Here is a 12,286-nt window from a genome sequence, read left to right as displayed (position 1 = left end):
CACACCACTCTTCAAGAGGGCCACTATGCTCCAGATCTGACCCATCACACCACTCTTCAAGAGAGCCACTACGTTCTAGATCTGACCCATCACACCAGTCTTCAAGAGGGCCACTATGCTCCAGATCTGACCCAGCACACCACTCTTCAAGAGGGCCACTATGCTCCAGATCTGACCCATCACACCACTCTTCAAGAGAGCCACTACGTTCTAGATCTGACCCATCACACCAGTCTTCAAGAGGGCCACTATGCTCCAGATCTGACCCAGTACACCACTCTTCAAGAGGGCCACTATGCTCCAGATCTGACCCAGCACACCACTCTTCAAGAGGGCCACTATGCTCCAGATCTGACCAATCACACCACTCTTCAAGAGGGCCACTATGCTCCAGATCTGACCAATCACACCACTCTTCAAGAGAGCCACTACGTTCTACCATGTGAATAATTTAGGGGAAGGGTTTTATTTTTATGATATCTGGCAAAATCCTTGAGTTTATTTTAATGAGCAATGGGTACATAACATTTGTTTAATCTCACATTCTTTAGTCATTGTGGTAAATCTGTGATAAATGTGTGTAGAGACAGACAGATTTAGACAACAACAAATAATATCACAAATACATCGTTGAGTGAGTCATATAAACATTTATTTAGTTTGTAAATTGTAAACTTGCAAATCACATATACATGGTCAGTTTGTTAAACCATTTACACATTAAATATGGTGCTGAACATGTAGTGATATGTGAGAGATTGTCAAAAGGTACAATTCTCGTCGTGGCAATGTCATATAACCAACTGAACAAAGACACCGTTTTTTATATATCAACTGTAGTCTTGGAGAGAGAAAATAATACCATAATATTAAAGGTAATATTTAGTATTTAATATTAGAGTTCGCCTAATTTTAGTTTATGTGACAAAACAAGCAATGCCTCGTGTAGAGAACCATTGTACCATTCAAACCACTGTGAGATATCTTTTCAAAATCCCCAGATATAGCATTTTCAGCTGTTTGAAGCTGGTGTACAGAACCAAATAGACACAAAAAACAAAATTTAAGAACGGGAAGCTTAGAAATAGTGCACATCTTCCACTTCTTAGACTTGCTTTCAATGAGAATTACAGATCTTTAACTCACTTTTCTACGTGAACTTGGTCAGGTCGCCCAAAAAATTACATATCGTAGCTTTAATAAACATTCATAGATATAATATACTGCATTTATATTCATATAAGCAATTTTTAACATGCAATTGTAAACTTTGTGCCGATGCCATCTTATCAATCTTGCGAGCAAGTTCCTGCTCTTAGCGACAAAAAGCACCTGGCTATGTACACTAATATTTTTGATTAATTCTTTCTTTAATCTATTTTTAGGGTTGTTTTGAAATTTGAAATGCGGTACCCTGGTGTGATTCTCTAGAGCGTTTGAGAGACTTTGACATAATACGTCTGGGTTTCACAATGCAATTTCTTTAACATATCAGAATGCGTTCTGAAATTCTGGGACTGTCTGCGTTAAAACCCTGCTAGCTCAAACATGGAGACCAATTTACAATTATTTGTACTGTGTCTTATGATTTCTTTGAACTAAGTACTACAACAGTATTCTTTTTCCATAAATTCTAAATATTTTTTATTCTTTATTGATTTTCAAATTGTCAAATAATTTAGATCATTCATCTCACAAATTACACCTATGATGGATGTTCGCTCTTCCTAGTGCCAATAATTATGAATTCATGGATGATATAATTGTTCTAGTGCCAATAATGATAGTTAATAATATATAGATTAATATAAACAGATCAACAAATCAATAACTTGAAAAATTAAGGAAGAATGGATCAAAATACGAGATGATCACAAGCAAAGATGTGGTCTACTAGCCAAGCTGGCCCAAAACCCTTCAATTCCATCCCTGATCACAAGTACACGGACCAATAGATGACGTTGAAGAAGAGGAAGGAGAAGGGGAAGAGGGCTCGGGCATAGAGGTCGACCCGCTTGGCAGCTGAGGGGATGATGGGCTTGGGCGGCGGCGGTTTCTTGGCCTTGGCCTGGCTTTTGCTCAGGCCGTGGGGCAAGGTAATGGGCTTCCCGTAGCAGTCAAAGTTCGAGAGCTCAAAGTCCCGCGGCAGTGAGCCAACAATGCTGAAGTCGTTGGTGCGCAGGTCCGATTTGGAGGTGCACACCTTTTTGCACCGGGTCTCTGCCCCCTGGAAAAGGGAAAGTTGGTAAACATAACTTTGTTGATGGGAAAGTGGTCTTTTTGCTATCAGAGTACCCACCCCACAATCACACCACACACACACAATCACAGAAGTCTGGGGAGAACACGGGGTCAGGAAAAAAGCAGTGCCCCTTGAGCAGGTTAGGGGTCAAGTGCCTCACCTGGTGGTGAGGTAGTGATGGGAGCCATTGAAAACATTGCATTAGTCCCACTACTCCAAACATTCCCATCCATTCACTCTCCAGCTCTCTGACTTTCTCTCAGCTAATGGCATCATACATCTCGGCAGCCCATGAACTAGGAGTCAGCTAGAGCTCTAATCACATCCCATGTCATCCTCCTCCCTTACTGCCAACCGCCAACGCTGAGCAGTAGTGAGAAATGTCTTCATTCCAATCAAGTAATGCCTTCATTTGTGTGACATTCTGACATGAGTTAATTTATGACTGTGCTTTGCCAACCCTTTCAGGACCGTTTGGTGTAGTTTCAGTCAGCTAAGTTCTATGGTTCTAGTGTGGTTGGAGGGTAGGATGGTGCTAACATGCCTACCTTCTGTAGACATTGGCTGTGTTGTGCATTCCCTATGGAGATAGCGCATAAGGTGTCACGCTTCAAACGTCAGGGTGATAGATCAGCTGCATTCCTCTCTATAGGATCTTACTGGAGAGAGACACTTTGAGTGATGCTGGTTTGATCATTACTGGTGTCCATATATATTGGCATATACAAAGGGTGCCATTTTGACCATGCAGTGGTGTTTTGCATTGGAGTGGTGTCTGGCAGTTTCTTTCTGAATGAGATGACAATGCAACAGATACACAATTATCTTATGCATTGTCTTTTGATGGCACCCATAGACAGTGGCAAAATATCCCTAATGTTGCTGTTTTGGAGATGTAATCTGGAAGTCTTCTCTTGTGTTTTCTTTGGTGAATTGACATGCTGTTACAATAGATTGCTAAATACAAAATCATCTGTGTATAGATGATGATATAGATGATATAGTAACTTGTTGACTTAACTCTAGAATGCCTACTTCAGGTGTTTTAGTACTAGTTTGTAAGCTCAGGACTTAACCTGGAAGCTTCTAAAAACCCAAATTTCAACATCGATCTAGCCCTCAAGGGCTACAGGGCAATTGAGAAACTAATTATATAGTAGCTAGTTTTTCCACTCTAACCATTAATCTCATTAAATCGATGTTCATTTAATTTACATTTGATACGAAAACATATTTGATCTCTGCGGACGAGTGCAATATTCTCGAAGTCTTGACTAACATACATTACAATGTCAAGTAATTTCAATGAAGTGTATAATTAAAACGACATTTCAGGAGCGAAATCTGTACCTGAGTGTCAATCTTTATCCGTGCCAGGCAAGAGTGCAGAAGATGTTAGCATTTATGAATGATTGGATCGTCCAATCTATTTAGCATTTAGATTGCTAACTTCACTCTAATCATGCCTAGGGACAAGGTTAACCATTCGTCATTCAACTAAGTGTGAGGATAGCACACGCGCACACACGAGTACACACACATGCACGCAAACGTGCACACACGCAAGTGTCTGTATCCATTAGTGACAACTTCATCCGGACATGGATCAGTGTCTGGAGACAACTTCATCCTGACTAAGATCAGTGTCTGGAGACAACTTCATCCTGACTTAGATCAGTGTCTGGAGACAACTTCATCCTGACTTAGATCAGTGTCTGGAGACAACTACATCCTGACTTAAATCAGTGTCTATAGACTTCATCCTATTTCTAATTACAGAAAGCGAACTCACGTACACAAGCAACACCCCACCCACCCCCCACCCCATTCCCCACAAACACCCATCCCCTCCCCACCTTTCCTTCACCCACCTGCAGTGTGCTGACATGACAGGGCGTCTCGCTGGTACCATTGACCGTGTTGTTCTTGCCTGCCGCCTTCTCCTTACCCTCTGCCTTCACCTTGGATGCCATCTTGGCCTTCTCGGCCTCGATGCGCTTGGGGCTGTTGAGCATCACCTGCACCACGGCGTACTCCACCAGGGAGGCGAAGCCAAACAGTAGGCAGGCGATCAGCCAGATGTCGATGGCCTTCACGTAGGAAACCTTGGGCAGCTCTGACGCCAGGGACGTGCACTCAGAAGACAGGGAGAGCACCGAGAGGATCCCTGGGAGGTTAACAGGGAGGGAAGAGGTGACCTTGTCAACTAAACATCCAGGGAAGGAGAGCAGAGCTTAGTGTTGGGGATACTTCTAGATGTGTCAAAGGAGCTCAAATTAGCATTTGGACTCGACTCTCTAATGCTCAACATAGAATGCACAGCAGACAAGGAGATTCATCTTCAGACCTTGAGGGTCGCAGTATTTGCTAGTTTTCATCCTTGCCTTTAAATCAGAGGTCTAGTCTTTGATCTAAACCAGGTGAGTGGTAAATAGCAGGGAGAAGACACAGCAGCCCTCGACAGTTGGAATAGAATGCCCCTGATGTACAGTACAGAATAACGGATATATGAATCACCTGGACTAGGCAGTGGTAATAAAACACTCACATTCAAACCCATATCCCAGGATATACAGTACTAAGATCCCAATTATAAACCCATGAACCTTCCTTTACCTTTCTACCTTCCTAATTCTAGTGATGAAGTGGGTTCACAGCGCCACCAATAATAAAGAGATATTTTCTATTGTTTTGGCTCTCTGATTGGACAATTAATCTAGGCCGTTATATAAGTGACTGCAGAAATATCTCGAAATAAAAGCGTGGGGTCCTTATTTCGGATGATTACCTAACCCCATCGGAGTTCACCGAGCTCTGAAATCCTTTTCATCCCAGCATGCAAGCTGGCCTATTTTACATAACACAGGGAAGGTGTTGGCTCTGTTGAAACAGCATAATGCTTTGTTTGCTGACGCTTGGCCCCGATGGGACGCTGTATTGTGGGAACAAAATGAGTCCAACACGACACACATAGTAGGAAGTGTATACGGAAGTATTCCACACATCTAATCACATGTACGCCAACACACACGCACACACACACTCACCCACACACAGAGGTGAATGAATGGACACACACAGGAGATGACTGACCTGTGCTGATCCCATTTACTGAGGAGTCATGAGGTGGCCCTCCAGAGGAGATGAAGGGATGGGAGGAAAGTGACTAACAGCTGGAGGGGAAACAGAGGAGGAGGAGATAGTGACAGAAGTGGTGGGAGTAACAATGTATGGTCCTCTTATCCACACAGCTCTCTCAGACCCATCAGAATGGATGAAGTGACATCACACGGGGAGAAGTTGACATTTCCCACTCGTGCAGGCTTGTTGATGATGGACTAGGCGAGTTACTCATACAACATAAATTATTTCATGATATATTATGTATCATGTAGGGGAGACAGTGGAATGACAATAGATGGTTCCATTGCTATTCACATTGCACTCCCTCAGGCAGACAGTGAAACAGTAAAATGGGATACTAGAGTATATGAAAAACAGTAAACCACTCTCATGTCATCATGCAGTGATGTCAAATGGATGGCTATATTAGGCTGCATTTGATGCCTCAATAAGTCAGACCAGCCTCAAAATTCGAATTGAATCACGCTACATTTCACTATTATTTCAATTAGTAAAGCAAAAGAATAACGAGACGTACAATTATTCCGTTTTTATTTTTTAGGCTAAATTCAGACAACACCACAGTGACATGGGAGACTAGCTACAGTCAGACACAGTGACATGGGAGACTAGCTACAGTCAGACACAGTGACATGGGAGACTACCTACAGTCAGACACAGTGACATGGGAGACTACCTACAATCAGACACAGTGACATGGGAGACTAGCTACAGTCAGACACAGTGACATGGGAGACTAGCTACAGTCAGACACAGTGACATGGGAGACTAGCTACAGTCAGACACAGTGACATGGGAGACTAGCTACAGTCAGACACAGTGACATGGGAGACTAGCTACAGTCAGACACAGTGACATGGGAGACTAGCTACAGTCAGACACAGTGACATGGCAGACTACCTACAGTCAGACACAGTGACATGGGAGACTAGCTACAGTCAGATACAGTGACATGGGAGACTAGCTACAGTCAGACACAGTGACATGGGAGACTACCTAAAGTCAGACACAGTGACATGGGAGACTACCTAAAGTCAGACACAGTGACATGGGAGACTACCTACAGTCAGACACAGTGACAAGGGAAACTAGCTACAGTCAGATACAGTGACATGGGAGACTACCTACAGTCAGACACAGTGACATGGGAGACTAGCTACAGTCAGACACAGTGACATGGGAGACTAGCTACAGTCAGACACAGTGACATGGGAGATTACCTACAGTCAGACACAGTGACATGGGGTTAGGATAGGGGTTAGTGGTTAGGATAGAAGTTAAGGGTACGTGGTTAGGATAGGGGTTAGGGGTCAGTATTTAGGATATGAGCTAACAGTAAGTGGTTAGGGGTTATAGGTCAGTGGTTAGGATAAGGATTATGGGTCAGTCAGTGGTTAGGATAGGGGTTAGGGATCAGTGGTTAGGACAGGGGTTAGGGGTCAGTGGTTAGGATACGGGTTATGGGTCAGTCAGTGGTTAGGATAGGGGTTTTGGGTCAGTGGTTAGGATAGGGGTTAGGGGTCAGTGGTTAGGATAGGGGTTAGGGGTCAGTGGTTAGGATAGGGGTTATGGGTCAGTCAGTGGTTAGAATAGGGGTTAGGGGTCAGTGGTTAGGATACAGGTAATGGGTCAGTGGTTAGGATACGTGTTATGGATCAGTCAGTGGTTAGGATATGGGTTATGGGTCAGTGGTTAGGATAGGGGTTAGGGGTCAGTGGTTAGGATAGGGGTTAGTGGTTAGGATAGGAGTTAGTGGTTAGGATAGGGGTTAGTGATTAGGATAGGGGTTAGTGGTTAGAGGTTAGAGTAGGGATTAAAGTTCATACCCAGAGGGACCCTGGCAGCGCTGGCATCAGGGTTGATCCAGAAGGAGAGCCAGGAGAGGACCACAATGAGCAGTGTGGGGGCATAGACACCCATCATGTAGAAGCCCACCTGCCTCCTCAGGGTGAATATCACCTCCACACACGTGTAGTAGCCTAGAGGAGTAAAGATAGTGTTATAGAGCAAGGCTGGAACAAAAGCCTGCACAACCAGTAAGGTGAGGGTTGACACTCCCTGGTCTAGGATGAGTATAATATGTAAATTCACAAACTAAAGTGTACAAAGTTTTTTAAGCTACCGGTAGGGTCAAACGTTCATAACAAAGTAATATAAAATGAATTTGGGTAGACAATAATATGAACACTAAATGACTGTTGTGATGACTATCGGTCTGTGAGTGAAAGAATGAACGAAAGAATGAACAACAAGTATTTTCCAAGAGTTTGACTCAGGACAAGCAGAAAGGGAGTGCATCATCATCAAGATACCCTATATTCCTGGATAAATGTGCATGTTCTCAAACTCGTCTAACACCGGGGGCTATTTCCTCTTGGATTATTCTTTCAGAAGCAGAACAGAAGAGGGGAGGGGCAGCCCGTGGCTGATTCAATTTTGTCAGCTTCCTCTCTCTCTCTCTCTCTCTCTCACTCTCTCCTTCTCTCTCTCTCTCTCTGATAATGATCTACTGTTTAATTGCCTTTATGAATAACCATGATATCTCACGTCCCAGACAGACTGCTGTTTCACTGTTTCTTTCCCTCGTTATCTGCTTTGGAGTAACTATATTAAAGGCCCAGTGCAGTCAAAAACATGATTTTCATGTGTTTCAAAAGATCTGTTTGAAAATACTGCCTGAAATTTCAGCCTGTTTTGGTGGGATGGAGTTTTGCCCTGCCTGCTGACATCAATAAAAAAACCAAATCTTGTTTGAGAAATTGCTCTTTGCTTAGAAGCTATTTTGTTTTTTATCATTTTAATTGAAAACAATCACAGTAAGGAACTTAATTGTTACCCTGAAATGATTTTATATTGAGATTTAAAAAAGGCTGCATTGGCTCTTTAAAAATGTCTCTCTTGTGTTTTCATGCCCTGTTTCCTAGCACCTGCACCTACCTTTCCCTTAAGTAGACCCTGTAGCGATGCCCCTGCCAAGCCTCTCGGTCAGGTGTTCCCAAACTTGTTGTTTTTGGCCCCTGACCCCATTTTGATATCAAAACATTTTCATAACCCCACCATGTAAAAAGTGATGCAATAAATGGTCAATGTTTACTTTTTCAATTGGATTAAAAAAAATCATGCGACCCTTAGTTTGGGAAACGCTGCTCTTGGTGGACCCTGTAGTGAGGCCCTGCCATTCCTTTTGGTGGACCTTGTAGAGATGTTCCTGGGAGCAAATTATTTTAACAGAGCCCCTCATGACTCCAATGAGAAACATTTTATGTTTTAAAGTAATTTCTCTGCAATTCTGCACATTTTGCAATGGGGCATACAGAGAATGTTGCCGTTCTCCTCTACGGGATCGGTGTCCCCCTGCGGAACGGTTGAGCTAACAAAAAAATCCCAGGACATAGACATATCTGATATGGGCAGAAAGCTTAAATTCTTGTTAATCTAACTGCACTATCCAATTTACAGTAGCGTTTTCAGTGAAATAATACCATTACATTGTTTGAGGAGAGTACACAATTAGAAACTTGAAAAATGTATTAATAAACCAATTAGGCACATTTGGGCAGTCTTGATACAACATTTCGAACAGATATGCAATGGTTCATTGGATCCGTATAACTTTGCACATACACTGAATTGCGACTGGGCTGGAATAATACATTATGGCCTTTCTCTTGCATTTCAAAGATGATGATACTATTATCTTTTACCAGATCGAATGTATTATATTATCTTAAATTAATTTCACATTTCCACTTCAAAGTGTTTTCTTTCAAATGGTACCAAGAATATGCATATCCTTGCTTCAGGTCCTGAGCTACAGACAGTTAGATTTGGGTATGTCATTTTAGGCGAAAATTGAAAAATCGGGACCGATCCTTAAGAGTGTATTAAAGCAACTTTGCGGCAAAATTTTTACTTTCATGCAGTTCTACTAATTTTGCGATAGAGTGGAGGCAAATGTTTGTAGTTTTGAAAATGATAACTGTTGATCAATGGGACCCACCCCGGTCGGTAATTCGATCCTGCTGTGTACTTTATTATTCTAACTTTTTGGTGGGGGGGTTTGGTCAAAAAAGACTGTAAAATCACCTGGAACTCAGCTAAAAATTAGTTTAATTTAGGAAATCTGTTCCCAAGTATTCCCACAAATAAAAAAAGAGACACACTGTATGTGATTGTCATAATGTAATCAAGGTGTGAAATGATTGTTAAACCAGGCTTTGAGACCATGTAGGGGTTTAGGGTTAGCATAAGGGTGGAAGGTAACCTAGTGGTTAGAGCGTTGGGCCAGTAACCGAAAGGTTGCTCTCGATCGAATCCCTGAGCTGACAAGGTAAAAATCTGTTGTTCTGCCCTTGAACAAGGCAGTTCACACCCACTGTTCCTAGGCTGTCATTGTACATTCAAATTTGTTCTTAATAGACTTGCCTAGTTAAATAATGAGGCAATGTTTACACACCCCTGTGTGTGTGTGCGCGCTTATGTGTGTGCCATGCCGTAGGGGTGGGGGGAACTGTGTCATAGAATGGGCTCCCCCCGGTGATCTTTGTGTCTTGCTTGGTTGTCACAACAACCCCATTAAAGGTTGCCTTGCTTCCAGCTGTGTTGCTCCCCTGTGTGAGTGTGCAGGGGTCGTGTTCGAACTGAGAGCTAACGGTGCTATGCTAACCTCCAGTGACACTCGTTGCTTTGTTTTTAGAGTTAACATTTAGCTACTCACACTGACAGGTGAGGAAAAGGCCTGGGATTTTAAGGTGCTTTAGCGAAGCATGACCTATCAAAGTTGTAATATCTCCAGGCTATATTGAGCATGAGGGCAACCAATGTAGACTACTGTGTGTTTCTTCAATGTGCAAGTGCAGGAGTAGTGTAAGAGACACCATTTTAAGCTTTGGCCAAAGCTAGTTAGATAGATTAGCTACAGACAACTACATGTGCTACAGTTCTTATTAATGAAGAACTTACAGAGATAGTATGAAAAACTGTTGTATGTAACACATGCAAATACAACTTTGAAAAGTAAAATAGAACACTGGTTTATTTTGAGGCCTTTGGAGTCTTTGAAGTTCATGAGAAAATGATATCTTAGCGTTGGTATCGAGCCACGTAAGCATTTCAATTTACAAGGAATAATTAATGAATGGATGAAATGGAAAAGCCAGAGCTTTACATTGTTAAGCCAAGCTTATTCAAGTCTGTGACGCTCCAGTTAATGGCGAAGCTTAATCAGGAGACTGGAAGTTCATTGGTACAAAGGATTTGTCACTGTGCTAATTTCTTATTTTTTTATCAATAATTATTGCCTTGCAACTGATGCCAAATGCAAGAGAGAGTCTGGCTTGAGTAAAATAGAGCAGTCCAATATGGTTTCATTGCATATTCTTGAACAAATAATGAGTAAAACATAGGTCGTTTTTATGTCTAGCCGTATAGGCCTATAGTGCAATACACCCAGCATGACTGTATTATGGGCATGTTACGTACAATTGATTTGCAAACCCATGTGTACATGCTTATGACAAGTAATAATGCCTTATACCTGTAGGTAGCACAGTTTTCACTAGTGATAGGGGAAAAATCGATGCAGTTACATATCGGGATATTATTTTTGACAATATCGCAATATTATTTCATGCTAGTTGGCAGTAACAGTACCAAAACTCCAGTATTTTTCCTTCATAGCTTGTTCGCCATCTTCTTTTTAAATAGGGAGCCAATTTGTTTAAAGTATAGAAAATAAATACTTGTTTTTATTGCCATATACACCAGATACAGTTGAAGTTGGAAGTTTACATACACTGAGTTTGAAGTCATTAAAACTCGTTTTTCAACCACTCCACAAATTTCTTGTTAACCAACTATAGTTTTGGCAAGTGAGTTAGGACATCTACTTTGTGCATGACACAAGTAATTTTTCCAACAATTGTTTACAGACAGATTATTTCACTTATAATTCACTGTATCACAATTCCAGTGGGTCAGAAGTTTACATACACTAAGTTGACAGTGCCTTTAAACAGCTTGGAAAATTCCAGAAAATTATGTCATGGCTTTAGAAGCTTCTGATAGGCTAATTGACATCATTTGAATCATTGTAGACATACACAAGAATTGTAGACCTCCACAAGTCTGGTTCATCCTTGGAAGCAATTTCCAAATGCCTGAAGGTACCACATTCATCTGTACAAACAATAGTATGCAAGTATAAACACCATGGGACCAAGCAGCCGTCATACCGCTCAGAAAGGAGACATCCTAGAGATTAATGTACTTTGGTGCGAAAAGTGCAAATCAATCCCAGAACAACAGCAAAGGAGCTTGTGAAGATGCTGGAGGAATCAGGTACACAAGTATGTGAATCCACAGTAAAACGAGTCCTATATTGACATAACCTGAAAGGCAGCACAGCTAGGAAGAAGCCACTGCTCCAAAAACTCCAAAAAAAGCAAGACTACGGTTTGTAACTGCACATGGAGACAAAGATCGTACTTTTAGGAGAAATGTCCTCTGGTCTGATGTAACAAAAATAGAACTGTTTGGCCATATTGACCATCGTTATGTTAGGAGGAAAAAGGGGGAGGCTTGCAAGCTGAAGAACACCATCCCAACTGTGAAGCACGGGGGTGGCAGCATTTGCGCAAGGAGGGACTGATGTACTTCAAAAATAGATGGATGAAGCAACATCTCAAGACATAAGTCAGGAAGTTAAAGCTTGGTCGCAAATGGGTCTTCCAAATGGATAATGACCCCTACCATACTTCCAAAGTTGTGGCAAAATGGCTTAAGGACAACAAAGTCAAGGTATTGGAGTGGCCATCACAAAGCCCTGACCTCAATCCCATAGAAAATTTGTGGGCAGAATTGAAAAAGCGTGTGCAAGCAAGGAGGCCTACAAACCTGACT

The 12,286-nt window shown here is 42.0% G+C and overlaps 1 protein-coding gene across 3 annotated transcripts in view; it reads right to left on the bottom strand.

Moving 5' to 3' along the window:
* Positions 1-630: 630 nt before the first annotated feature.
* The window catches only part of glrbb (glycine receptor, beta b), a 29,775-nt gene continuing 18,119 nt past the window's right edge, over positions 631-12,286 (bottom strand). For 2 of the 3 annotated variants that reach the window (XM_024383125.2, XM_024383124.2), the window contains 3 exons: positions 7,213-7,365; positions 4,114-4,409; positions 631-2,227 (listed from right to left, as the gene is read on the bottom strand). In XM_024383125.2, the coding sequence (XP_024238893.1) occupies positions 1,934-2,227; positions 4,114-4,409; positions 7,213-7,365 (743 nt within the window). In that variant the 3' untranslated portion in view covers positions 631-1,933. Of the gene's footprint in view, positions 2,228-4,113; positions 4,410-5,335; positions 5,416-7,212; positions 7,366-12,286 lie in introns of those variants that run through there. The other variant, XM_024383126.2, reaches the window with a different exon arrangement.

Source organism: Oncorhynchus tshawytscha, linkage group LG21 (genome assembly GCF_018296145.1).
Source record: "Oncorhynchus tshawytscha isolate Ot180627B linkage group LG21, Otsh_v2.0, whole genome shotgun sequence".
Classification (NCBI taxonomy): domain Eukaryota; kingdom Metazoa; phylum Chordata; class Actinopteri; order Salmoniformes; family Salmonidae; genus Oncorhynchus; species Oncorhynchus tshawytscha.
This window is presented reverse-complemented; position numbering and strand designations above follow the sequence as displayed.